Source organism: Columba livia, chromosome 21, assembly GCF_036013475.1.
Source record: "Columba livia isolate bColLiv1 breed racing homer chromosome 21, bColLiv1.pat.W.v2, whole genome shotgun sequence".
NCBI classification, from domain to species: Eukaryota; Metazoa; Chordata; class Aves; order Columbiformes; family Columbidae; genus Columba; species Columba livia.
Genome location: NC_088622.1, coordinates 4864016 through 4890592, shown reverse-complemented (window position 1 = coordinate 4890592; position 26577 = coordinate 4864016). Strand labels below are relative to the sequence as shown.

Sequence of the window (26577 nt, the reverse complement as noted above, 5' to 3'; positions counted from 1 at the left end):
TCCCTCAAGCCCATCTTGTGCTTTGCAGGTACGTGGGGTCACCCAGGATGGAAAATCCCGGGGCCAAATTGTTGGTGGTGTCACCCGAGTCCAACCCCTGGGACCTCGGAGCTGAACCCAGTGGGCAAAGAATTCAAGTATTTGTTGTGTTTTGTTTGGTTTCATTTTGGTTGGTTTGGTTGTTTTTCCAGGGAGTGCTTGAGCAAATCTCCCCATCCCATCCCCTACCTGTGAGAGGCCATGGGGGTTAAAAATGTAGAGATAAATAGCAAAGGAGCTGGAGCCTGAAAATGAGGGTGTTTGGGCAGCACCGGCTCCCAGTCCCACCCCAGAATTATCAGTTTTCCCCCCTGGCCATCGCCGTATGAAGCAGCGCCAGCCCTGCTCGGCATCATGCTGCTTTTATTGCAATATATTGCTTTATTTGCAATAAAACCCTGTCTGCAGGACCCGTTTCCCACGGAATGATTGTATTCTCCCCCCCAGCACAAAGGTTTGGTGGGAGCGATAAGGGCCGATTAACGCTGCTCCCGGGCAATGACTAACGATGCGATCGCGGGGAACCGGCTGGGATTTGGGTTTGGGATGAAAATCCCCATTTCCCACAGGTTTTCCCAGCCGCAAAGCCGCCTTTTTGTGTCGCCGCCCCATCCCCAGCAGCCGCATTTAGGACCTCACGTTGAATTTCCCCATGGAATTTGTGCCCTGGGGGCGTTTTCCCACCGACCAACCAACCAACAAATCGCATAAATTAATATTAATTATAATTAATTATTCAGGGCGCAGCATGACCCCAGTTGTGGGGGTCGTGTAGAGCTTTTTTCTGGTGTATTTTTGGCGTTTTTGGGGTGTTTGGGGCGGGATGCTGGCAGCGCTGGGCCCCACAGCACACGGGGAAGCACGGCAGATCCGTACTTATTCCTTATATATATATATATTTTTCCATTTTGTTTCATTTTTCCTTTTATTTGGACATTGCAGAAATAGCCCTGTGTAGTGGATAAAAGTGCAACATACACAATATTTAAGAAAAAGGAGGAAAGGAAAGAAAAAGACCCTGCCTTGAGGTCTGTTTTAGAGTCGCAAACAGGAACAAGGAACCGAACGCTGGCGCGAGAGGCGCTTTTTTTCCCCTATTTTTTTATACGCAAGTCATGCAAAATAGTTAAAAAGAAAGATTAGAAAAGAGAAGTTAAAGAAAACCCCACGAGAGACCGACCGAGCCCTAGAAAGAGCAGAAAACCCCGAGCGCTGCTTGGCTCGGGGAGGGAATCGCTGCCCTCCGGCATCTCCGAGTGTTTGGCACTCTTGTGATTACATTAGATTATTTCTTGTAGTATATATATATATATGTGTTTTTAATACAATCTATTAAAGAAAGAAAACGGCCACAATATAAGAAAAATAAAACCAAGAGCACTCACAGTACAGACCGCATGGTGGTTAGAAAAGCCGAGCGTCCCCCCGCCCCCCCGTACATATAAAATCTGTCCCTTTACTCACAGCAACCAAGAAATACAAGCTTTAAAAAATAAACCAGCAATTCTTCCTGTAGGCCTTTCCTTTATAAAAGTTTTGTTTCTGTTGGTTTTTTCCCCCTCGAGAACCTTAAAACGTGACTAAAATGAAATATATATATATATATATTTTTATATATCATTTCCCAACATCCAAAGACATCAACATAAAAAAGAACGGAAGGAAGAGGGGAGAGCGTGGTACATCCAAGTGCACGGATTCATTTTTGCAAGATTAAATAATGTAAACAAGGTGCCCGCTGGGAACAACCCTGGCCGGGGGGACCCCGGGGCCACCCCCCTCCCTCCATCGCTGTCCCTTTCCCTCTTACCCCCCGTCTTGCCATGTTCATCGCACCGAGAAAAGAAACCGCGGGTGATTCGGAGCCGCGACACCTCCGTTTGTAGTCAGTGGATTGGGGTGTGAGGGCGTTGGAGCGGGTCGTTACTTTTCCAATTGATTTCTTCTATATTTTAATGTATGATTTGATCTGTCGCCGGGCTTCGTCTCGCTCGCCGCTTTCCCTGCGCGTCTCCCGTAGGGCAGGATGTGGTGCTGGGGGCCGCGGGCTGGCAAGGATGCTCACTCGGTGCAGTGCTGCGGGGGGCTTTGATTTCTCTATTTGTTGCCAATAACCTGTGCCGTTGTAAAGCGACCCCCCCCACCACCACCCCCTGACCCCCTCAGCTCCAGCCGAGCGTCCCCGGGGAGGATTTAAACACCGGGAGGGGCTTTTTCCGTGAGATTTTGCAGCACATCATCAATTCTATCGTCTTCAATAACCACTGGAAAGCAGAAAGAACAGAACGGTGATGAATACGCTGCCGCCGTGCTCCTCTTGCCCAAGGTCACCCCAGGGTGGTGGCACCTCGGGGTGGGCTTTGGGGGTTCTGCGTCCCTGGTGAAGCCTGTGGGCTATCGGTACCTGGTGCGTGGTGCCCAAAACCCCCCAGAGTACCCAGCACATTGTGCCCCATCCCCGGCGGGGGTACCTGGTACCCCAACCCCGGTGCTGGTGCCTTGTCCCTGGGGAAGGTTCCTGTGCCTGGGGTACAGTGCTTTGTCCCCAGGAACAGTCCTTTCTCCTCTACACCCTGGGGATGGTTCTGGGGCGACAACGTCCTGTCCCTGGGGAAGGTCCCTGCTGATAGACACCCTGGCAAAGTGCCCAGGAGGGTCCCCACTACCCAAAACCCCTGGGGAAGGTCCCTTGGGCGTGTTGCTTGGTGCATCGTGCCCTGTTCCTGGTGTCCTGCATGCCCAAAAAGTGCCCTGGTCCCCATGCCCCCCCGGGTACCCTGTGCACCGGGGACGGTCCCTGCATCCCGGGCAGGTACCGGGCGACACGTCCCTGGGGAAGGTCCCTTGGGCACGATGCCAAATAGACCGCGAGGCGCCCGGTGCACCGTGCCCTGTCCCTGGGGACAGTTCCCGCTGTCCTGCATCCCCGGGAAGGTCCCTGGGGCACCGTGCCCGACATCCCGCCGGGTACCCGGGGCCGCTCCCGTCCCCGGGGAACCTCCCGCTGCCCCCCGCACGGTCCCCCCGGCACCCACCTCTCTTGCTGCGCCCGATCTGCCCCAGCTTGGGCGGCCGCTTGCCCTGCCCGCCGGCGAGGAGCCCGTCGGGGCCGCCGAGGCGGACGGGGAACGGCAGCTGCCCCACGGCCGCGTCCCCCGCCAGCTGCCCCTCGCCGTAGGGCGGCCCCTCCGACATGGGGGCGGCGGGGGGGGGCCCGGGGCCGCCGCCGCCGCCCCCCGACAGCCTCCCGGGGCGCGGGGCCCGCGGGCCCGGGGCAGCGGCGGAGCGGGGCGCGGGGCGGCCGCCCCGTCACATCCCGGCCCGGCGCTGCTGGCGGCTCCGCGGCTGCGGCGGCGGCTCCGGCGGTGGCGGCGATAGAGGAGCGGGGGGCGGGACCGGGAGGGACGGGGCGGGAGCGGCACAGCCCCCGGGAACGGGACCGCCCCTCCCGCCGGGGCTGCCCCACGCACCCCGGGGATCCCCGCGGCTGCCCCACAGCATCCCCCGGATGCCCCACAGCCACATCTGGGGAGCCCGAAGCTGCCCCACAGCATCCCCGAATGCCCCGCACCATTCCTGGGGAGCCTGGACCTTCCCCACAGCATCCCTGGGGTGCCCCACGGTATCCCTGTGAAGCCCACAGCTGCCGAACTGGCATCCCTGGGGAGTGTGGAGCTGCCCCACAGTACCCCTGGTTCCCCTGAGCTGTTGAACAAGGAGCCCTGCGGAGCTTGGAGCTGCCACACACCATCCCCAGTGTGCCCCACGGCATACCCGGGGACCCTGAAGCTGCCCCACAGCCACATCTGGGGAGCCCAGGCTGCCCCACAGCATCCCTGGGGACCCCAGCACTGGTCCCCAGGGGACTCAGCCCCACATCTGCCCTGCAGACCTCAGCAGAAATGACTTGTCAATGGGCTTCTGGCACTTTTTGGGGGGCTGCAACGTGGGGAGTCAGTCTGGGTGCTCTCGGTCCCCAGGACGTGTCCCTGCACAGGCCTTTCCCTGGGGACAGTGGGGTGGCTTTGGGGTCTCTGTGAGCATTCCATGGAGTCTGCCCCAGCACAGACCATCTGGGTTATTTCCCACCAGTCAGACATCTGGGGCTTCCTGGGAAGGCTGGGGTTACTATTTTGGGGAAGACCGCAGCTAATTTGGGGGCTTCAGGCATCCCTGGTGCATCCCTGCGGAGCAGAGTTGGGGAGACAGTGGGGACAGCAGCAAAATCCACATTTGCGTGAGGCTGGTACAACATCTTCACCAGTGGATTTCTTCCAGAAGTGGGAGCCCAGCTCATTTTGGGACCAAGCGGGACAGGGACACAGACAGGATCAGGTCAGTCTGCCCCGGGGCTGTTCCCACACCAAAACCCCTCGTTTGGTGACATCCTCAGCTCCCAGAGCCACACGAGCCCCAATCCCGCACACCCCCGAGCTGTCAGCTCCTTACATAAGGCTCCATCTCCGCCCGAGATATCGCGGGGGAAAGCTCGAAAACAGGAGGCGAAAGGTAGTGGGGAAAGCACAGCCCCCAAAAAAGGGTATTTTTAGGCTTTGCATGACAGCTCCATTCCCTGGGGAAAATGCTGGGGCTTGAGGCCACGTCCTGCACCTGTCTGCCTGGGGGATGATGTCCCCGCTGTCCCCATCGAGAGAATGAGGCTTTTTGGGGTGGTGGGTCCCCAGAAAACCGCAGCTGGGGAGCGAAGGGCAAAACCTTGGTATGGTACAGGGAGTGATAGGCAGCAATACTCAATAAAATAGTCTCTAAATATGATTTTTACAGCAGATATTTGCTTTTAGGGAAAAGAATCGAGGTCTCGGCTGGTCCGGATCTTAAATCCCGGCTGTCGGGACGACGAGTGTGATTTGGCAGAGCCCATCCCTCGGGGATTTCTTGCTCTTTGTCTTGGGAGTTTCTCGTTTGTTTTGGGGGTTTTTTGTGCCAATAAAAGGAGATTTTTGATTCCCGGCAGCAGCGGGAGGGCACAAAGGGCACGGGGGGGACAATAACCGTGGGGACAGCAGGGAGACGCCTCCGCCAGCGAACCCCAGTTTGGCTTCTCCCCGCTGGGATCCCCGCTCTCCCCGCGCAGGCAGGGCCAGGCAGGCAGCCTCGCTGTGACAGGCAGCCACTGCCATCTACAGCCGGCGGGCCCTTCTTGTTAACATTTAACGAGGAAATATCCCGTTTCCTTGTTAAACTCACCCTTTTTTACTGGAGCTCCATGGAATATTGTGTATTTTTTAAACGCGTGGGAGGACGTGGGTGGCTCTGCCCACCCGCAGGCACCAGATGGGGTGCAGGGGGTTCCCCCCCATGTCAGTCCTGGGTTTTTTGGCTGTTCTTGCTCCAGGCTCCCAAAAACAGGGGGTCCCCTCCCTGCTCCTGCGTGTCTCTAATTGAAAACTCAGTGCCGTCACAGTAAATGTTAATTAAAGCGTCGTTAATTCTCTCAGGTGCCATTACCATACGTGACATACGGCAGAACGGGGGAGTTGGGGAAGGGAATTTTCCTCATCTGGGTGAAAGTTTGGGGTTTTGGTACCACCTGTGTTACAGACAAGGGGACAGCGGTGTCTGTCACAACCGGTGTCAGGTTCGGTGCATCCCCCCCATTATCCCAACTCGGTCCCCACTTGGTGTGATTTACGTTCCTTTGGTGTTGATCTGTGCAGCATGTGCGCCCCGGGGAGCACAGATCCCATCACCCCCCCAGGGCCACAGAACGATCCACGACAAACATGCTTTTCATCCTGGTTTATTCCTTCACATCCCATTTTCCACCCCAGCTCAAGCCAAGCGCAGCAATCGGCTGCAGTATTTTCGCCTCCAGGTGTGACACGGTCACAACTCGATTTTGCAGACAGTCACAAAACTGATTTTGTTCACACAAGCTCTCTAAAAACTCCCCCTGCTATGCGGCTCCTCAGAGCCAGCTGGCAGCATCACCCCAATTCCGCAGCCATAATACATCTTTATTTTTCCTCGCAATATTTTTATAAGGGACCACAAGCTCAGCAAACCATGCCACAAACCCCAAGAGTCCAACTCTTAACAGAAGAGCTTAAAACAGCGTCTCCCAGCCGAGCACCGCGCCCTTTACAAGGACTCCTCGTCTCTCACCCCCCAAAAAACCTCTGGAGCTTCCCCAAAATCAACCACCCAAGCAGGCAGGCGAGAAAAAACCCTTTTGCGAGAGGCGGTTTTAATGCTAAAAGCTTCCCCCAGCGCACAGAAATTTAACTGTTGTACAAGGGAACCACCCTGGACACGGGCTGTCGGCAGACGGGGCAGCGCTTGGGCTCGGGGAGCGCCCGGTAGCACTCGCTGCACGAGCAGACGTGGCCACACTCCAGGAAGACGCAAGATTTGGCATTGCTCAAGCAGACAACGCAGGCGTTTTTGAGCGTTTCGCCACCTTCCGCGTTCATCTCGCGCATCAGGCGCTCCTGCGCCTGTCGGAATTCCTCCTGCATCTGCTTGAGGTGCCGCCGCTCCCGGTGGTGCCGGTATTGCTTCCGTAGGATGAAGAAGAGGACGGTGCAGGTGGCGAAACCGAAAACCACGGTGAGGATTTTCCAAAAGCGGACGTTCGCCTCGTGTTTTTGCAGCAAGGTGCTGAAATCCAGGCTGCTGAGGTAGTAGGGCATGCCCTGCTTGGGCGGCTGCAGCTTGATGGTGGCATTGTCCAGCACCAGCTCTCCCACCCCCGTCAGCGCCGTCCCCACCTTCAGCATCTGCTCGGTCTCCTGGATGCCCTTGGGACGCTCCCCGCTGATGTAGTGACCGATGACGTCGGTGAAGGACTGCACGGAGGGGTGGAATTTCTCGTACACCGTCTCCAGGCTGAGCTCGGCGGCGTCCAGGGGCTTCATCACGCGGACGGTGACGCCGGCGCCTTCCTCGGGAGGGACCAGGTCGAAGGGGGTGGTGTTGGTTCGCTGGTGGATGATCTTCTCACAGTCGTTCCTGTGGAAGGAGAAGGGGATGAAGCCAATGGGAGCGTTGGCGCTTCCCACCAAGGCTGGCAGGGAAACACCCGCCTGTTTTGGGGACTGCCAGGTGTCCCCTGTCCTGAGCGAAGCTTTTTTTGGGTGGGATTCTCTGGAGAACAGCGTTTTTTTCCCTCATGGCACCATCTGGGTGTGCACTGGGTCTTCCACCCTCACCTCTGCGCTTCCACAGTCCCCACAGAACTACCGTGGGCTTTACTGTCACCGGGCGAGTGCCCCATACCCCCAAAGTCCCCCTCATCTCCCCATGGTGTTCCTGGCTGCCAGAAACTGCGCTGTGAGAAGCGTTGCCTGTCACAGGTACAAATTTGAGCAGCGCCATCCGACGTGCTGAGGTTGGAAGAGCATCACCACGTTCTTGTTCCGCAGCTCTCGGGGCCAGGCTGCTCTCAGGACCCCTGGATGCGGGTATTGCCCGAATCCAACTAAATTTCTGGTTTGACTGCGCCGTTTTGCTCGGGAAACACCATCCTGTGGCCACCTCTAAAACAGCAACATGAGGCTGCTGATAAATGCTCTGCCCACCTTGGGCTACTCTACGTGCTCATTGTCTACAGCCCCTAGATGAGCTCTGAAAGCCTCCAGCCCCAAAACCAGCCAAACGTGCCCCATTTTGGCAGTGGCAACAGGGCCGCAAGGCCCCATGGGGTCCATGTCTGTGTCACCTTGGTCACTTTGGCCACACTTCAAGTCATTTCTGTGTGTCAGGCCCTCTGAGGCCACCTCAGAGGGACATTGGTGGGCACTGGGCACGTACCAGAGGTGGGTTGTTCGGTTCCAAACCATCTTGTGCTCCTGCAGCGTCAGCCGCTGCACAACGCCCTTGCAGTTCTCCACAAACTGGCTGCTCAGGGTCTCCTTCACGGACTGCACCACACCTGAAAGGCAAATCCGAAGGGTGTGTGAGGTGCCTGTTAATCATCTGCTTCATTTCTTAGGGTGTACAGTGCATACGGGTAGTACTGGAAAAAGACAGGAAGCCAGAAGAGCGGAGAGCTCGTGTTTTGAGCCGTCAGGAGAGCCCGTGGCTGCCTGACAAGGGGGAGATGAGCAACAGGCAATGGAGCTGGTGAGGGGCTGGAGCACAAGTGTGATGGAGCGGCTGAGGGACCTGGGGGGTTCAGCTGGAGAACAGGAGCTGAGGGGAGACCTTCTGATCTCTGAACTGCCTGAAAGGAGCTTGGAGCCAGGGGGGTCGGGCTCTGCTCCCCAGGAACAAGCGCCAGGAGCAGAGGAAACGGCCTCAAGTTGCGCCAGGGGAGGTTGAGGTTGGATGTGGGAACAATTTCTTCCCCAAAGGGCTGTGGGGCATTGGAACAGGCTGCCCAGGGCAGTGCTGGAGTCACCATCCCTGGAGGGTTGGACAGATGGACATGAGGTTCTCAGGACATGGGGCAGGGGCAGGTTATGGTTGGACTATTGATCTTGAGGGTCTTTTCCAGCCAAAATGACTCTGTGACCCGATGGGGGCAGAACCGCGGGGCGGAGATTAAATTCCCGCCCAGGGATGACGCTTTGGGTCCCGCCGCTACCTTCGATGACCGCATACGGGACGCAGCGCCCCGGCGCCTCCAGCAGCACCGCCCGCAGGTCCCCATCCAGCCGGACCGTCCTGGCGCCCTGCGGGGAGCAAACCGAGGCCGTGGCTCAGCCGAGGGGCCCAGGCCGCGATCGGGGCCCGGGCCCTTGTGCCCTTCCCGGGGGGCCCGTCGCACCCACCTCGAGGCCGCGGGCGACTCGGGCCTTTTGCCGGTACACGGAGTAGAGCAGCGCGGTGAGGGCGGTGCTGGTCGCCAGCAGCGCGGCCTGCAGAGCCGAGGGCCGCCCGCCGCCCTCCATTGCCGCCGCGCCGTTACCGCGGCAACCGCCCGCCGCCACCGGCGCCCGGTGATGACGTCACCGGGACGCTCTAGAGGGCGGCACCGCGACCATCGAGACGCGGTCCGCCAGGGCTGGAGGGGGGCAAAAACCGGGACGAAGTGCCCTGAGCCCCATAACAAGGCTTTTTTGGGGGGCCGGAAGGGCCCAAATCCCAGCGCCACAGGGCCTGGGGGGCAGGCAGGACAGGTCGTGTCCCCACAGGGCCTTGGGGGTTTAATCCCAGCGTTGGGGAGCAGGACAGATCCCAGCCCCCCCCTCCAGGGGTCTTGGAGGGGAAACTAAAGCCCAGCCTAACAAGGCCTGGGGGTGGGATTATCCTAAATCCCCACCACCCCCTAGGTTTGCTGCAGCAGGGCCCAAAGCTCAGTAGCCCTATGGCCATGGGGGGAGCACCCCCAGTGGCCCCCCTCAGGGCCTTGGTATGAGGGGGGGACCCAAATCCCATGGCCCCCACTGCAAGGACATGGCTCAGGGTGGGCATGCAGCTCCCAGCCCCTCTCAGCCCCCAGCCCCGTTTTTAAGTGTCCTCCCACCCCCCAATGCCATGGCCAGGCTGGGGGGTCCCTGCCAGCCCCATGTTGGGGGGGGGACACAAGACCCTGTGTGTGTCCCCCCCATCCCCTTCCCAGGGTTTATTCTGAGAAAGCAGCAAAAGAAGAAGATAAAAAATAGCAAATTTTGGTAAACTATTGATGTTCAGGGCCTTGGTGTTGCTTTTGGGGTGGGCAGCGGGGGCTGCAAATCAGCCCTGCCCTGTGCTGGGGGTCTGAAGGGCCCCATCGCAGCCTCCCCCCCGGTTTGGGCGGCCTTGTGCCACCCCCCCAGCTCTATATTTAAAAAATCCGAGTTGCCATGACTACACGTTGCAGTTCTCGCCAGCCCTCGGTGCTGCAGGGTGGGTGCAGAAAGACACAGGGACCCTGCAGCCCCCACCCCAGCTTATCGGGGGGTAAATTTGTTATAAACCCCCCACAAAATTTGAAGCCAAGCTTAACTCTTCGTCTCCCGTGTGCCAGGGCTGGGGCTGGGCGAGACACAGGCGCCGTTACACCGCAGAAAACACACATTGATTTTATTATGGCTGCGGAGGAGGAGGAGGTACGAGAGCAGGTTCATGTTTGGGGGGGTCCTCAGGGTGCAACCCCTCCACACTGAGGGGTCTTCCTTGCAGACGAAGCCACCAGATTTCTCCCCGAGGGTCCAAATTTAGCTGGAGGCACGGGGTGGGCAGCTTGTCCCCAAAACGCTCAGCACACAGGGGGCCGGGGGCCGCGCAGACTGCACCCCCGCATCTCCCTGGCCAGGAGCAGCATGGCGGTGGGACCACCATCCCCACCGCAGGCTGCCCCGGCGCCGAAGGCTTCTCCCTCCTCCTCCTCCTCCAGGATGGAGCTGAGGCGGGGGGCACAGCGGGCTCTCTCGGCCGGCGGGCGATAGGGACACTTGGCGTTGAGCAGCCGGCGCAGGGGGACCAAGGGGACTATGGCATCGCCCAGAAGCTGCTGCTGGACGTGTCGGAAATCGCTCTGCCTCTTGAGCCTCTTGAACTCGCTGAAGGCGGCGGCGGAGGTTTGGTAGAGGAGCAAGGCCATGGCACGCGCCTTGTCGGCTTTGGGGAGCAGGACAGCGTGGCAGCGCAGGACCACCGCCTTGTTCTTCACCTGGTGCCGGTAAACCCAGGCGAAGATCTTGGGGTGCCGGCGGTCGGCGGCGCAGTAGGTGATGCGGTGCAGGAGGTACGCGTGGCCTGGGCGCCGTGTCCCCTTCTCGCAGGGGGTCATGCGGATGCCTTGGGGTCCCAACGTCAGCTTCATCTTGGCCCCGCCGGCCCCGCCGTCGCTTTTCGCCCAGATTTTACCCACCGCCTCCTCCGTGCAGCCCTCGCCCTTGGCGTGCAGGGTGACGGCGTTGCCCAGGTACCGCACCGTGTACGTCGGGTCCTCCTTGTTCAGCTCCACTTTCTGCCGTTTTCCACGGAAAACGCTGCCCAGCCGCTCCAGCGGGCAGTCGGGCAGAAGGTCCGGGCAGGAGCGGAGGAAACCGGCCAGCAATGCCGCGTAGCTCAGCCCCGGCCCCAGGCTCTTGCTTTTGCATTTACGTTCATTTTCCACCAGCACGAACTTGCTCCGGCGCCAGGGCAGCATCTCCACTCCCTCCGGCCGCCCCACGCGCCTCCGCTAATCCCGACCGCGCCGCGACCCCTTTGCAAGCGGATACACCCCCCCTTAGACCCCAAATCCAGCTGGGGGGGTGTCCCCACACCCCGCTTTCCCCACCCAGCGGGGATGCCCCTACCCCGGGATGCGGCTGCTGGAGCCGATGCCGTCTCGGAAGGATGCGGGAGCCCGTTTTTTGGCCGAGATGCTGCCGCCTGCGCCGGCTGCGGGGATGCAGCTCTCTCCGTGGGCTGCTCCACCTCCCCGCGACGCCGCGTCGCCCCGAGCACGCAGGGAAATACAAGATGCTGGTAAAATAAAACACACTTCCCTCCCTGCCCCCCCCCCCGCAGCCGTTAGACCCCCTGCACCAAACCTCACCTGTATGGGGGGAAATTAAAGCAGGATCTGGTGGGGGGGGATGATTTTTGGGAGGGTCAGCCATCAGCTTCTTACCCCAGCTCAAGAAAACACTTTCCATCCCCCCACACAAATCAGCGCTTTGCATGAGGGGCTGCGCCAGTGCTCACAGATCCTGTGGCTTTGCTGGTATTTTTTGCTTCAACCCCCCCATTTTTCCCCCTTTATTTCCAAGCCAGCCCCATCCTTCCTCTTAGACTGAGCTTTGGGCTTTTAACCTGTTGCTTTTAACTCCGGCCGAGGCCCCGGGATGGCTTCTCCCTGATAAATGCAACACCAGCACGACCTGGGGGGGATTTCTGGGGAGTCTGAGGATGTTTAAGATTCAGCTAAACCCCTAATTTCCACCTTTTTTTACCTACTTTGGGCTTCTTGTGCCCGGTCCCCAGGCTCGGGGACCCACAAACCCTCTGGCTGCCTTGAGATTAAAAAACGGGGAGGAAAACAGGTAAAACAACAGCGTGTGCCCCCGGTTTGAGTCCATTTTGGGGGGGAAACGTGAGCGCGGTGTTGCAGGGAGCGGGAAGCCATTTCCCAGCCGTTTCCCAGTTTTTCTACGGTTTGAGCGAAGCAACTGCAATCTTAAAATAGCTGCTTTGCAGGCAGCGCGGCCTCAGCAGCCTCGGAGGCTTTTGCAGCCAAAATACTGAGATAAAAAGGCATGAATTTCTGTGTTTTTCAGCTCTGCTGCTGTGTGCTTTGCTCCTGGCGTGAGGATGGTCTTGGGGAGGTGGCAATTAGTAAATTAGTGCAAATGAGGAAGGTTTCTATCCACGCCAGCTCCTGTTTCTTGTTTCTGTTCTCGCTCTTGTCACCAGAGGTAAGGGCTCAAATTTTATTTAATTGCTTGGGGTCCATATCGACAGGGCATTAAACCCTCCCCAAAAGCTTGTTTATTTATAGACACCCATATTATTTAGGAGGGGTTTCCTGGTTGTGCCCCCACCAGCTGCCCCAGGGCTGGTTTTCCTTTTCTCTCGTGTTTTTGTGCCACGTAACAGTATTGGGGGGACACAGGAGCATCTGCGTCTCCTTTTAGAGGGGAAAACAATGAGGATTTGCACTTTGAAAGCCTAAAAAAAGGGCTCCGCGCTGATTCAGGCATCCTAATCCCTCCTCCAGCTGCTTATTGCCTTGACTGGCTGCCCTTGCAAATAGCTGTCATCATTAGGTTTCAGGGTGAACAAGCACCTGCACAGCGCGAGGAAAGCAAGTCTCTTGGTTATCCCTTGGGACAATACATACCTCAGCCTACCGGCTTTGATTTTTTTGGGGTATCTGTGGTCCCCTTGCTGTCCCACACCCCATTTTCAGCTCCCAGCGTTTACACCGCACTAATTCGGGTGCCACAGCCCGGCCCGTCTGGGGCTTATTGGCATCGACCCAGCGCCAAGGTTTGCTGCCAAAACCAGCGGGTAAGGTCAAAGTCCTCCCAAAATCCAGCAAACCGCACAAAAATCCCGGTGATAAATCAGCGAGGGCTGCGACACCCGCACTCGCGGCCAGAAAATGGGGCAATGAGCTCCTCCAGCAAGGGCAAAAATAGAGATATCTTTAATTAAGAAGAGATCACTTTAATTAAAGGTTAATTTCCTCATCCTGGGAGCCCTTTACTCCTCATGGCTGAATCCCGCAGAAGAATTTGGGCTCGAACATCCCTAAATGGGGTTTTATTACCTCTGTCTTCAACCAGCTGCCTGGCAGCTGGGATTTAAAAGACCTGGGAAAATGTAATATATCTATGTGGGTTTTTTCTGTTTTCAATCAAATTAATGTATTTCTTTTCATCTCACTGATCAGGAGCTGCTGTTCCACCCCCACCAGGAATGATTTAATGACATTTTCCTGTGGAGCCCCGCAACCAGTTTTCAACTGGGAAGGATAACAGAAAGCAACCAAACAAAACAGTGAGGAAAAATGCAGCGCTGGGACAGAGAAAAGAGGTAAAAAAGATTAAATAAATAAAGGAAAAATAGGGAAAAATGAGACAAAAGGCAGGGAGAGGACACAGGACCCCCCTGTGCGTGAATCTGGGGGGTCAGGGCTGCACCCCGAGATGCTCCCCGAGGTTCGGCCGCTCAATGGGGCGTTATCCCGGCAGGGCCAGCCGGTCTATTCTCCAGGCGAGGAAATATTTAACCGCGGCGTCAGCGGGCAGGGCAGGCAGGTTGCAGGCATGGAGGAGGGTGACAGGCAGCACCCGGCCCCCACTGCCCCCCCGGGCCGTCCCCATGGGGAGAAACTGCAGCTTTTGCTTCGCCGCAGCCAGGAGGCCAAACATTCCGCTTATTGCCCCTACAGCCGCTTCCCGGTGGGCGCCGCGCTGCTCACCGCCGGCGGGGAGATCTTCTCCGGTAAGACGGGACCGTGCAAACCCCCCCATTGGGTTTTGGGGTCCCGCTGCAATGCTTCAACCATGGGTGGGGGTTCAGAGGGGTCGGCACAAGGTGCTGCTTCCCCCTCCCCGTGCCCCTTGGCAGCCGCCGTCGCGGAGCGAGCCAAAGATTGCGGAAAATATGGGAAATAAATCAAGGAAGTGAGGAATGCGTTGGCGCAAGGCCAGAATAGGGTGGTGCGCTTGAAAAATGGCTTTTTAGTGTTTTTTTTTGCAATTTTCTCCCCCCTAAAACATCACCCGGGGGTTTGGGGCTGGCTGAGTGGGTGCCGGGGGTGTCCCCGCAGGGTGCAACGTGGAGAACGCCTGTTACAGCCTGGGGGTGTGCGCCGAGCGCACTGCCATCCTAAAAGCCATCTCCGAGGGACACACCAGCTTCAGGGCCATGGCCATCGCCAGGTAAGGGACACGGTGGGGGGGACAGCGGGGAAAACCCAGCGTGACCCCCCCGCCGCCCCACACCACAGCATCCTGGGTCTATTTTGGTGGGGAGGCAGGTGTCCGCATGTTTTTGGAGGGGGATTTAAGGGGAAATCTGCTGTGGCTCTGTATTTATTGGCGCGTGAGGGTTTTTTTACAGGTGTTCCCCCCCAGCTCTAAGCTCTGTGCCCTTCTCCTTTGGCAGTGACATGGGGGACAACTTCATCGTGCCCTGCGGCGCCTGCAGACAAATGATGAGAGAGGTGACGGCTTGTGCGGGGGGTCCCACGTCTCCTGACCCCCAACATCTTCCCCCAAAACACCCAGAGGTGCAAAGGGAGGGGGTTGTAACCCCCCTGTCCCAGCCCCAGGGCTCTGGGCACCTCAAATTGCTTTATTTACCGGGAAAGGGGTATTTATTTCTTTATTCATTGCTCCCCGTCCCACAGGACCAGGTGACCAGTGGGAATTCATTAACTCACCCTCCCTGGGGGGTTTTATTCCTCCCAGGTGCAGAGTTTGACCCTAGAAGCCTGAAAATGTTCTTTTTCCTGCAAAAAACAAGCCCATCCTGCTGTCTCCTCCCTGTGAGCACCCCCAGCCCGGTTTTGGGGGGTTAATATTTTAGGGAGTATAGAGCTCAGCTCAAAGGATGGATTTGATGGGTTTGGAGGCACCGGGTTTCACCCTGGGGTGGGCAAAACCACAGCATCTGAACCCAAAATACCCTCTGGGGGAGGTGATGCTGAAAAGCCGCCCCAAAATCCATGCAACAGAGCAGGATGCTCCCTATAAACTCAGCCAAAAAAACACGTTATTTGGGTAATTTAAGGAAGAAGTGCAGGTTTTGCATAGGGCACTTTTTTCTCCTCTTCTTCTCCAGTTTGGCACGGACTGGGACATCTACCTGACCAAAGCTGATGGCACCTACATTGTCAAGAGGCTGGAGGAGCTGCTGCCACTCTCCTTCGGCCCCGAGGACCTGAAGAAGGTGTGAGCAGCGCGACTTTCGCCCCTCGGCAGCCGGGGAGTACGGTTTTTCCCAATTTCCCCAGTATGTAAGCGGCTTTTAGGGCACGATGCAATGGGAAATGTGTTTATAGCATTAAGTGACTTGTTCCTCTCGCTCATTTTCTTGTTTAGCACTGATTCACAGACCCCGCTTTGCCCTGGGGCAATGGTGAAATCAAATAATAGAAAATCCCCATTATTAGAAAAAATGTGTCCAGATATGGCTGTAATCAAGGGGGAAGTTCACAGGCGGAGAAGGGTTTGATGCACGGCTCAAGCTTGGGCTTGTTGGTGCAGAAACCACTCCCGAATGATGCAAAATCATTGTTTGGGAAAATGCTAAATTCTTCAGCTTTACATGAGAAGTGAAAGCAAAAAGGAAAAGCTCCATCACCCCCAGTAGTTATTAATAAGCCAATTCAGATTAGATGATTTGCTGGAATTGGACGGTTATCACCCTGTGTCCTTTGCTCGTTTTATCTGCCTTGTTTGCTTTCCTTTTATCTCTCTTGTGGGGGTGGAGAGGCATTTCTGAGGCCTTTTGGAGGGTTTTCTGCCTCCAGAGTAATGCCGTTTGCTGATTGTGATATTAATTACACACAATGCAAAACAAACGTGTGACATTTCCTGACCGGCGCTGCGCTGGGCGTTATTGCCCGTGCCCCAGTGGAATCAAAGCAGCCCTGGTTTTCATCCTGCAGTTGAGCAAATGATGAATCACAGGGAAGGGGCAGCGGGGCTGTTGTGCCCTGGCCATGCACAAAGTACGCTCAGATGGGCTGTGCACAATGCGCACCCAGTGTGTGTGAACCCGTGTATCATACAGAATCATTTTGGTTGGAAAAGCCCCTCAAGATCATCGAGTCCAACCATTCCCCACCCCAGCACTGCCCCATGTCCTGAGAACCTCATGTCCGTCTGTCCAGCCCTCCAGGGATGGTGACTCCAGCACTGCCCTGGGCAGCCTGTTCCAATGCCCCACAGCCCTTTGGGGAAGAAATTGTTCCCACATCCAACCTCAACCTCCCCTGGCGCAACTTGAGGTCGTTTCCTCTGCTCCTGGCGCTTGTTCCTGGGGAGCAGAGCCCGACCCCCCTGGCTCCCAGCTCCTTTCAGGCAGTTCAGAGATCAGGTCTCCCCTCAGCTCCTGTTCTCCAGCTGAACCCCCCAGGTCCCTCAGCCGCTCCCATCACACTTGTGCTCTATTGTGCACAAGAATCGTGGAATAACGGAACAGTTTGGGTTGAAGAGACCTTCAAAGCTCATCAGTGCCACCCCTGCCATGAGCAGGGACATCTTCACCAGCTCAGGTTGCTCAGAGCCCCGTCCAGCCTGGCCCGGGATGTCTCCAGGGATGGTTCATCTACCACCTCTCTGCGCCCCCGGGCCCGCTCTCACGCGCAGTGTCACAGTGTGTCCCCGCCCCGGCAGTGACGCACGGTGTGTGTCCCGTTCCGCAGCCCCGCCGATCGGTGTCCGCCATGGCGCTGCGGCTGCTGCTGGCCCGGGCCCTGCGCCTGTTCCCGCGCTGCCGCCCGCCCCGCGCCCCCCGCCGGGACCCCCGGCCGGTCCCGCAGCCCTCGCCGTGGCGGCCCTGGCTGGCCTGGCTCCCGGCCGCCCGCCGCCTCCTGCTGAGCGGCCCGGGGGGCGGGCTGGCGGCCGCGGCGCGGCGGGGCGGCGGCGGGGCCTGCCTGGCGCTGGCCATGGCGCTGGGGCTGGTGGAGCCGCGGCTGGAGGAGCAGCGACGGGCAGAGGCGGCGTGTCGGCACATCCAGGTGCGGGCACCGCGGGTGGGGGGCTGGGAGAGGCCTACGGGCACCCGCGGGGAAGGGGAGGGGGGTCACTGCTTTGGGGAGCCCTTCAGACACCCCCAGTGAAGGGGAGGGGGGTCACTGCTTTGGGGAGCCCTTCAGACACCCCCAGTGAAGGGGAGGGGGGTCACTGCTTTGGGGAGCCCCTCAGACACCCTTTATTAGAGGAGGAGAGGGTCCTTTTTATTGGGAGCCGCTCAGACACCCCCGTGAAGGGGACGGGGTGTCTTTGCTGTAGGGAGACCTTCAGACACCCTTTATGAAGTGGATGGGGGGGTCAAGTGCTTTGGGGAGCCTTTCAGACACCCCCATGAAGAAGAGAGGGGGTCCTTGCTCAGGGGAGCGCCTCATGCACCCCCAGTGGAGGGGACAGGGTGTCACTGATGTGGAGAGCCCCTCAGACACCCCTTATTAGGGGCGAGGTGTCCTTTTTGTGCGGAGCCCCTCAGACACCCCCATGAGTGGGATGGGGGGGGGTCACTGCTGTGGGGACCCCCTCAGACACCCCACAAAGGAAGGTGTGGTTACCACTGTGGTGATCACCCCTTGGCCGTGTCCCCAGCATGGTGACTGCAATGGGCAGCCCCACAGACGCCCCCCCCGAGGAACGTGTGGGGGTTCCCCTGCTGTGGGCAACCCCAAAAACACCCTTTCCTCCCCCAAAAAGTATGGTATTGGGGAAGCTTGTCAGTCAGCAGCCCTACAGCAGGTACTGGGGATGTCATCACTGTGGGGAGCCCCTCAGTCCCTGTCCCCCCACAAAGTGAGGGTGCCCAGGCACTGGTGACGGGGGTCCCGTGTCCCAGGAGGCTGCTGTTGAGCCCCCAGGTCTGTCCCCTCTCCCCATTTCAGACCCCGCAAGGCTGTGCTGGCAGGGCGCTGGGGACAGACGGCGCTGAACAGATTTTATGGGTAAAAATAGACATTTGGTGCTCAGCCAGCCGTCACCTGCCCTGCTAACCGGCAGACAAACACATTCCCGCAGGGGTTCTGCCTTCCCTGAAGCTTCTTGGGATGCTGGCTGATTAAATTTCCTGTTTTCCCCTTTCTGGCGTCCCTGGAGCTGTGTCCCTTCACCACAGGACACGTCCCTGGAGCAGCCACCGGCGTGTTGGGCTTGTATCTTGCGGAGAAGCACGCGGGTTTGTGTCGGTCCGGGTGACAGCCGTGACACCTCCGGACCTGTGGGATGGTGAACGCTGCGCTTAGACTCCAGAACAACCCTCCTGGGCTGTGTTTTCTCACATCTCTTTCGATTTCCTCCCCCAGATCTTTCTCCCGTCACTGATTCACTGTGCCGCAAACTGTGCCCTCACACTCGGCTGCCACAACAACTCAGGGCATTGTTTTTCCATCTGTTGTCGCCCTTAATTGGATTTTCTTTGAAATGCTGTTTGCCTGGTTTATTTATGGAGAAGAACAAAAGTGTAATAGTGCAACTCTTTTTAGATGTAGTTAGACTTGTCTTTACAAAACATGTTTATATTCTGGATTAGCAAGTGAGTCCCCCCTCCCCATTCCTCTTCTTGTGGATTTACAGCACCCTCAGGAATGGCATTTTTAGTAAAGACTCTTTTCGCGGTAATCTGTTTCAGACTTAAATATAGGGTCTGCAAATTATTTTCCCTGTGCTTACAGTGATTTGAGCTGTAGTGGCCAGAGCCTGGTTGTGGTTTTCAGGTCAGACCAACCCAATGGGACACTTAATACAACTTAAACAGTAAGGGAATTCTCCTTCCTTGGGAAATCTTGAATAACTGAGCAGTTTTTTTAATCGTTGTCTTTTCTTATTCCTTCCAGACGGTGTTTGTCGGGAAGAACAAGCCGCAGAAGGATCCGCTGAGGTCCTTGCGCTGGCAGGGCTTCAAGCTGGAGGAATATCTCATCGGGCAGCCCATCGGGAAGGGCTGCAGTGCCGCCGTGTACGAAGCAGCGATTCCCTTCTCGTGCGATCGTGGCGGGTGTGCGGGGAGCAGCTGTTTCACGGGGCAGGGGCCGAGCGTGCAGCAGGATCGCGGCTCCGCTTCACCGCCGGCTGAAGAGGAACCCGTGCAGAAACAACCGTCGAAAGAGGCTTTTCCGTTAGCGATCAAAATGATGTGGAACATCTCGGTAAGGAGTCGGCTCTTTGTCTGTCACTTAGGAAGTCTGGCTGGAATGTTTTAACGCTTAAGCGCTAATTATGTAGCGCACGATGAGCGTGTCAAAACAAAGCTGTTGATGTGTGACATTGGAGGTGTCGATTGTTAACAAACGGTCCCAGAGGGAGGTAATTTGTGTTTGTCATTCCTCTGGAATTGGCACTGAGAGCTGCTGGTGGGGGAGCTGTTGGTGATGGAGGTGAAATTTCTGGAAAAAAGGCTTTTTGGAAGCTGGCTGCGATGGTGAGGTGTAAGAAGGGAAAGCCACTGCTGCCACAGCTTTGGGAATCGGTGTCCTTGTCGCTGTTGGGATAGAAATAGATTCTTGTCTGCGAAGTGTGGATGAGGTGAGAGATCCGGTGGTCACAGGGGCTACTCCACATTTAAAAAAACCCACCTCACTTTTCCCATGGAAGAGTTTTGTGGCGCTTGATGTGACAAGTGGATATTCTAAGAGAGTCTTCCAAAATGCCAACATCTATAATCCCTTGGGCTCCAGAAATACCCTAGCATTTAGCTGTGGCCTTTTCCAGCCAGGTTTTACAGTTGAAAGTGTTAACATACAGCTCAGAGCGCTGACAGTCAAGAATGCATTTAAAGAGACACACGGATTTAGTTCTGTAGGTAAAGGCCTTGCCATGTCATTTGGCAAATTATTTAAGTGTTAATTACCTTCCCTGATTTTCAAAGCAGAGAAGGGAGACCCTCAATCCAGTCTTGGTTGATCCAACTCCAGATATGCTGCCAGCATCAGGATTATCAACTTTCAGGCTGTTTTGGGGCTGGATTTTGGAGCTTAAGCCAACATGGTGTGTAATTGCTGTTGCAGGCGGGTTCGTCGAGCGAAGCCATCCTGGATGCCATGGGCCGAGAGCTCGTTCCAGCCACGGGCGCTGCCTTAGCTGGAGAATACGGAGCCGTCTCTGGCTGCAGGTACGGTCACGGCGGAAATGACAGCGGTTCCCAAACGTTGACATGCTGATTTTATCCATCCATCAATTTTGCAGCGCATCTGTGCTGTTAAGATGGCCAGGGCTTTCTCTAACAGTTCCTGAAAGCAGATAAAATGATTATTAGCAGCTCAGGAGACGCGTGCGTGTGTTTTGTCTAAATGACGGAGCCTTCAGAAGTCCCGCACGGCTCAGTCCAGGAGGGCGTTGAAAGGATGCACCGATAACTGGGGACCCACTGGGGTCCTGCCAGCGGTCTGATGGGTGACTGAGGCTGATCCACTCTGTGCCCTGTGCCTCAGTTTCCCCAAGTGTAAATTGCTTTGGTATCTGTGGAGTTAAAGGTTGGGAGGAGCTACTTGTGATTAACCATTTAAATGTGCATCATGGTGCTTTTTAATTACAGAAATATGCAGCTATAATCGGTAACAGTTTGAACGTATTAAACATCAAACAATCTGACTGTAAAACAATTTGACTGTACAATTTTAGGGCTGGTTTGGTTGTAAAACGTGTGCTGGGCAGGGTGGTGGAAGCTGTTCTAGTGCAGGAAAACTGGTGAGAAAGAAAATGGAAAATGAGCCGGTTCCCACCCTTTCACCCAAGTGAGAAATGAACAAACAGCATGGAGGTGGAAAACTGCATGGAAACTCATGAATCAATTTGAGTTTAGCTATTTTTTTGTTCAAAAATGCATCTTTTTGCTCGATTTGAAACAATGGAGCCTGCAGTCTGTTTGCATGCTGCTTTGGAACCCATTGGTGGGGAGGGCGGGCTATATTAATGAAAAATAAATCCAGAAATAACAGAGATGTGTCCATGATAAATCAGAACTGACCCGGAGATCCATGTAACCTGTGGTACCTATACTTCTGTGCAGAAAACCCGTCCTTGGGAGGAAGAAGTTGCAACCTCATCCGAATATAATACAGGTGATCCGAGCGTTCACTTCCTCAGTCCCTTTGCTGCCTGGAGCATTCGCAGATTATCCCGACGTTCTTCCGTTCAGCCTGAATCCCAGAGGGATCGGCCACAGCCGCACGCTCTTCTTGGTCATGAAGAAGTAGGTAGAGAGAAGCTTGTTGTGTGACTCGGGGATTTGCTGACACTGTCTAACAGGGCTGCATGTTCTGCTCCCGCATGGGTCCTCGCAGATATTTCACTCGGGTTGCTGCCAAAAAGCAGAGTCTCCTCTTGGAAACGCCTCCTAAGACCTGTTCTAAGTCCTTGAGGTTTTAAATCTAGTCCGACAATGAAAACAAGCTGTTCTTTTTAATAATTAAACCAAATTAAGGTAAGAAATGTGGAGCTTGTCCCCATTTGTCCGCCCTGTTGAGTCTGAACTTCACCCCTAGTCTGAACACGCCACTGGAGACAGGGTGAAATCGGTAATGAGATTTGTCTGTGCTCAGCACCTCTGGCTTTCTCAGTTGGGTTTTGGTCTTGAATGGGGATTGTGGTGGCACTGATGTAAAAATACTTTCTGTTTTTATTCTGCCATTGTCTGGAGAAAGTGCTCTGGCCTCTCTGTATTTCAAGAATATGTTCTTTCTCCTGATTAACACATCTCCTCCTTTTGCTCATACAATCTGCGTTATTAATCTCCCTCTTATGTCATGCAAAACACAACACTGGTACATAGAAACCTCTAAGAATACCTGGAGCCCCTCGCCGTGCCGTTTGAGAGGCTTATTTTATTTGCAGTTGTCAAACTCAGGCGAGGGTGTCAGGTGTCGCAAAACAGAGGATTTGAGAACAGCAGATGGGGATTGGTGTCGGGTTGAGGCTGGGAGGTGGGAGGGCGTCACGAAGGTCAAGAATTTGTCACGTATAAATACGCTGTATCCCCAGCCAGCCAGCGCTGAGGTTGAACCACAAGCAATAAGCTCCCAGGATGCTAATTCAGTGATTTTCCTTGGTTTTGTTAGTTATCCGTGCACGCTGCGCCAGTACCTGAGGGAGAGCAGCCCGGATGTTGTTCTCTCCACGATGATGATTTTACAGCTCCTGGAAGGCGTGGACCATCTTGTTCGACATGGAATCGCACACAGAGACCTGAAGTCCGACAACATCCTGGTTGAATTTGATTCTGGTACGTAGATCACTGAGTATAAATGCCAATTACGTCGCTCACGGAAGCGATGCGGTTGTGTCCTACGCAGGCGTGTATTTGTGGAAAAAAACGAGCATCAAACCTTTAGAAGAATCTCAGGTTTGGTTTTTAGCTTACTGCTTGCTGTCACTGTAGCACCGGGGATGTAATTTATCCTGTGCTTCAGGTTTTGGATCATTAAAGTGAACTTGAAAGGATCATTTCGCAGTGATGAGGTGGAGGGATGAAGAATGCATTGCACGAGCGCAGTGAGTGTTTGGTGTATGATAATGTCATATTAACGATGCTGGAGGTGCCTTTGCCTCAGGCGCTTGGCTCCATCATCTCTCACTCGCCAAACAGTACAGGGCGGTTCTTAAAATCCCCCCTCATGGTCAGTGCTGCTCCCTGGAATGATGAAACGTCGGTTGGAGGGCAAAGGATCTGACAGCGTCAAAGCCAAAAGCAGTGTTTTCATCATCTCGTTCTCCTGTCAGCCTCTCTAACTGAGATTTTTAATTACCTGAGCTCTTTTTCAGCATGATTTGAGATGCGAATGGGCAGGAGACAATAGGAGGCAGCCAGATCTGTGTGATTAAAGGTCTTGGTGCAGCAGCCCTGGAAGGTTTTCAGCGATACTGACGCCATTCTTCTTTTCTTGAAGGAAAAGCATCTCTGTAGCGATGCTTTAGATCACTCCTAACCACATTCAGCATTGATTTTTCCGTATTGCAGTCTGGAGAGGGAATGATTCTACTTTGCAATGTTTGACTTGTCATCAGGACAAGAACTGATATAATAACTAACGCAAACTTTCTCCAGCCTTTTGCTGTAGCTGAGTGTACATCTACGTGTCGATAGCTTTTGCTGTAGATAAAAACTGAGGGAAAAAAGGGAATATATTGCTCCATCATGGATGAGTCTCTAACCTTATGAGTCTTTAATTTGATGGTATCCGCCACATTTTGTGACAACACATGTTCCATGGGGAGCAGTAATATCCTCTAAAGAGGAAACGGAATAACAAGTTTTAACGTATCACCTAATAAAATCGAGGAGAAGCAGGAAAATAGCGCGTGATCGTGCTGATTCCTGGGGGGTTTTGAGACTGTTCCTGACTGTCTCTGGTGTTTGTGTGATGTGTCTGGTACAGCCGGGTCCTCCCCAGCTGAATTGTCCGTCTGTCCTTCGCAGCTGGCTGCCCCTGGCTGGTGATCACCGACTTCGGCTGCTGTTTGGCAGATGAAACCGTGGGCTTGAGGCTGCCGTTCACCAGCTCCTACGTGGATCGGGGCGGCAACGGCTCCCTGATGGCACCCGAGGTGAATCCCCCCGTCGTCACCCTTTGTGTTGCTGGTTTTCCGCTCATCCTGCTGTCGGGGCGAAAAAGTTTCAGGCCCAGCTGTGGTGCAGGGTGAGATTGGGTCTAAAAGGAGCAAAGGGTGTGTGTGCAGGTCGCTTTGCTGTCATTTGTCCCCAGTGTGCACGCACCGGTACTTGCTTACGTGGTCTGTGCTGGTGTGTGTTCACAGTAACACCTGCTGAAAGCTGCTGCGATCAGATCGATCATTTTCTACCCATTTTTGCTTGTTGATGTAACTCAGTCATGCCAGACAGTACTGCTAGTTGGTTACTGCGTAACTATCTTTAAATCTTTAATTTTAATAATTTAATTTTTAATCCTTAAAGGTCCCTTCCAACCTAAAGCAGAGATTTAGATGAAACCTAGCTTTGGTTTTGGTCTTTATTGCTGCAGAAATAGTGTCTTACCCCTTGAAAATCAGTTTTAGCGCAGAGCCCACGCTAGAGCTGGTTATTTGAACATCCTCATCTCTTTGGCAGGTGATCACAGCGTCACCCGGTCCGGGCAGGGTCATCAACTACAGCAAAGCCGACGCTTGGGCTGTGGGAGCCATCGCCTACGAAATCCTCGGCCTGGCCAACCCTTTCTATGGCCCTGGGGACGCGGCTCTGGAGAGCAGAAGTTACCGCGAAGAGGATCTGCCAGCCCTGCCTGACCATGTGCCCCTGGAGCTGAGACAAGTGATCAAGATGCTGCTTCAGAGGGATCCCAACAAGGTAAAACAGCCACTTTTTTGAAGAAGAAGTTGTCTAGCTGGTGTTTGGGAGGTTTTTCTGTAGATTGTTTCTCCCCGGTGCAGATATTGCTGAATAACAATCAGAGACCAACAAAAGGTGTTTGGTGGTGGAGTTGCCATCCCTGGGGGGGTTTAAAAGACGTATAGATGAAGCTCTCAGGGATGTGGTTTAGTGCTAGATTTAGGTTATGGTTGGACTCGATCTTAAGGGTCTTTGCCCAACCAAAATGATTCTAAGATTCTAAGTGCAGCGCAGATTCTTGCACAGTTTCAGGGGTTTCAGCAGATGTTTGTGTCAGGGACCAGACCTTGAATTAGGGGGGTGTCCTGATATTAATAATCACAAAGAACTTGTTAATTATTGACATGTGGTATCTCAGAGGAGGCCTGGGGGGCTGTTTGGGCTCGCAGTGCCACAGGATCACGGCAGGATCAGCTCATCCTCCCTCTCCCTTTTTACGCAGAGATTGTCCGCCAGAGTCGCCGCCAACATTCTGCACCTCAGCCTGTGGGGTGGAAGCGTTTTCGCCTCCTCCACCCCGAAACCCGACCAGATGATCACCTGGCTGCTCTGCCAGTCTGCGGCCGCGCTGCTCACCCACGGCCTGGCCGAGAAAACCCGCGTGGAAACCAAAATGAAGATGTGTTTTTTGGCCAACCTGGAGTACGAAGACCTCTGGGCGGCGATATTCCTGTTGCTGGCCTGGAGAAGCCGCTCGGGGTGAAGAACACGACCCCGGGGCGCGAGCGTGCGGTAGATAAACATCACTTTTTAAAGGAATCTGTCTTTTCTGTCTGCCGCGAATCCTGTAGCACTTTAGGGAACAAACCTGCGGGTTGAAGAGGTTGAGTATCTCTAGCAAGCGTTAGGCGCTGCTTGTCCCTAGAAATCCCCGCGTGTCGTTGCTCTTGGGGAGCGTTTGCGGCCCTTGCGGGTGTCCTGAGCTCCGCGGTGGGTTTTGCTCACGTTTGGAATTCACCGTCGACTCGTAAGTCGCGTGTTGAGCGGAGCAGGTTCCCTTTCAGAAGAGGAGCGTGGGAGGACGTCCTGGAAGCACCACAGAATTCAACAACTCACCGAGAAAGCCGGGCTGACAGCGGGACGTGCGATCTTTCTTTTGTGTAGGGAAACCAACGGCGGTTTTAAAATGATGTTAAAATTTCTCCGCGGCCACAGACGTATCTCGAAAAGCCTCTTGCTGAGGTGAGCGGCAGCCGCTTGCTTCTTACAGTAACGCACATCGCGTATCTCGCTGCTTGTACGCAAAACAGCAAAAATGAGCCCAAAACCACTTATATTCGTTTCTCAACTGTGGTGATTGTGCGGTGGCTGCTGTGGAGTCCAAGGCAAAGTCAAAATGTGGCGGGTTGGAGATAATATTGCAAATGGGCTGAGCAGAGTTCAGTGGGATATTCTGTTTGATCCACTTGTTTTTTCTGTTTAACAATGAAATAATGTCCTTTGTTCGCAAGGGCAGGACGTGTGGATTTTCGACCAACAGTCGTATGTACGGAAACATGGTTGGATTTCATGTCTGTGATCCCGTTTTGAGGAATTTTGGGAGAAAGTTCTTAACGCTTGTTGCACAATAAATGGAAGATTAAGCTCTGCTGCTGAGTGGGTTCTGTAAATCTGGTTCATCTCCTGTTTTGGGATCGGGGTTTAGGCTGCAGCCCCAGTTCAGTGGGGTCCTAAAAATCATTCAGCTCTTTCCAGGCCTGTCTGCGGGACTTGTTTTATTTCACCGAGTGAGGTTTCCTAAAGACCTGGAACAAATTGCTGCTGGCGGCAACACATCCCAGGAAGGTGGGAAGTGGGACTGACCCCTGCCCAGCCAGACACCTCCTGCACCCTGCGGCACAACCCTCCCCAAAAAGGGACATTTTTTGCCCCAAAGTCCCTGCTCGAAAATCAGCAATTTCCCATCCCTGCCCCAGCTCCCCCCAGTGCAATGAGTGGTGACAGACACATAGACCGGGACACAGACAGACACAATGCGGGGGATTAAGGGGCCCGATCCTGCAGATGAATGGGGGTGGGGCAGGGGTGTGTTGGGGGTGGGGTGGGGGTGTGAAATTGCAGATTTTCGTGCGGGGACTTCAAGTTAAAAAGGCCATTTTGGGGCAGTTTGTGCTGGAAGGTGCA

The 26577-nt window shown here is 55.2% G+C and overlaps 5 protein-coding genes across 9 annotated transcripts; 2 read left to right on the top strand and 3 right to left on the bottom strand.

Moving 5' to 3' along the window:
* Positions 1-1985: 1985 nt before the first annotated feature.
* Positions 1986-3396, bottom strand: CAMK2N1 (calcium/calmodulin dependent protein kinase II inhibitor 1). The gene is made up of 2 exons (XM_065038039.1): positions 3075-3396; positions 1986-2303 (listed from the first exon to the last, which is right to left on the bottom strand). Exons 1-2 carry the CDS (start codon positions 3232-3234, stop codon positions 2233-2235), a joined length of 231 nt encoding a protein of 76 aa, XP_064894111.1. The 5' UTR covers positions 3235-3396; the 3' UTR covers positions 1986-2232.
* A 2388-nt stretch (positions 3397-5784) lies between these two features.
* On the bottom strand, positions 5785-8961 carry MUL1 (mitochondrial E3 ubiquitin protein ligase 1). Its single transcript, XM_065038033.1, has 4 exons — positions 8775-8961; positions 8588-8675; positions 7813-7933; positions 5785-7011 (listed from the first exon to the last, which is right to left on the bottom strand). Exons 1-4 carry the CDS (start codon positions 8892-8894, stop codon positions 6282-6284), a joined length of 1059 nt encoding a protein of 352 aa, XP_064894105.1. The 5' UTR covers positions 8895-8961; the 3' UTR covers positions 5785-6281.
* CDA (cytidine deaminase) lies at positions 8026-15791 on the top strand. Of its 5 annotated transcripts, none has more exons than XM_065038035.1 (7): positions 8026-8124; positions 12195-12332; positions 13313-13455; positions 13814-13866; positions 14195-14306; positions 14488-14656; positions 15211-15791. In XM_065038035.1, exons 3-7 carry the CDS (start codon positions 13430-13432, stop codon positions 15322-15324), a joined length of 474 nt encoding a protein of 157 aa, XP_064894107.1. In that variant the 5' UTR covers positions 8026-8124; positions 12195-12332; positions 13313-13429; the 3' UTR covers positions 15325-15791. The 5 variants fall into 5 exon arrangements, with proteins under 5 accessions (XP_064894107.1, XP_064894106.1, XP_021150935.2 ...); XM_065038034.1 differs by lacking the exon at positions 8026-8124 and adding an exon at positions 11591-11960; XM_021295260.2 differs by lacking the exon at positions 8026-8124 and having other exon boundaries at positions 12031-12332.
* On the bottom strand, positions 9994-11355 carry FAM43B (family with sequence similarity 43 member B). The gene has a single exon (XM_021295265.2). The coding sequence runs from the start codon at positions 11078-11080 to the stop codon at positions 10184-10186; it is 897 nt and encodes a 298-aa protein (XP_021150940.2). The 5' UTR covers positions 11081-11355; the 3' UTR covers positions 9994-10183.
* An 874-nt stretch (positions 15792-16665) lies between the features above and the next one.
* PINK1 (PTEN induced kinase 1) lies at positions 16666-26041 on the top strand. The gene is given in 9 exon segments (XM_065038029.1): positions 16666-17012; positions 17014-17113; positions 18950-19261; positions 20120-20223; positions 21121-21303; positions 22169-22332; positions 23527-23654; positions 24175-24411; positions 24896-26041. Coding segments are annotated over 9 exon segments (1821 nt in total). The 5' UTR covers positions 16666-16680; the 3' UTR covers positions 25157-26041.
* Positions 26042-26577: the final 536 nt, after the last annotated feature.

Bases quoted from the DNA above. Each gene is read 5' to 3' on its own strand.
- CAMK2N1 (XM_065038039.1), bottom strand. From the start codon at position 3,234: ATGTCGGAGGGGCCGCCCTACGGCGAGGGGCAGCTGGCGGGGGACGCG. The intron at 2,304-3,074 runs GTGGGTGCCGGG...TCTGCTTTCCAG, and splicing joins GATCGGGCGCAGCAAGAGAG to TGGTTATTGAAGACGATAGA.
- MUL1 (XM_065038033.1), bottom strand. From the start codon at position 8,894: ATGGAGGGCGGCGGGCGGCCCTCGGCTCTGCAGGCCGCGCTGCTGGCG. The intron at 7,934-8,587 runs GTAGCGGCGGGA...TTTGCCTTTCAG, and splicing joins CCCGTATGCGGTCATCGAAG to GTGTGGTGCAGTCCGTGAAG. The intron at 7,012-7,812 runs GTACGTGCCCAG...CTCCTTCCACAG, and splicing joins AACCGAACAACCCACCTCTG to GAACGACTGTGAGAAGATCA.
- FAM43B (XM_021295265.2), bottom strand. From the start codon at position 11,080: ATGCTGCCCTGGCGCCGGAGCAAGTTCGTGCTGGTGGAAAATGAACGT.
- CDA (XM_005507951.4), top strand. From the start codon at position 13,569: ATGCTCCCCGAGGTTCGGCCGCTCAATGGGGCGTTATCCCGGCAGGGC. The intron at 13,867-14,194 runs GTAAGACGGGAC...GTGTCCCCGCAG, and splicing joins CGGCGGGGAGATCTTCTCCG to GGTGCAACGTGGAGAACGCC. The intron at 14,591-15,210 runs GTGACGGCTTGT...CTTCTTCTCCAG, and splicing joins GCAGACAAATGATGAGAGAG to TTTGGCACGGACTGGGACAT.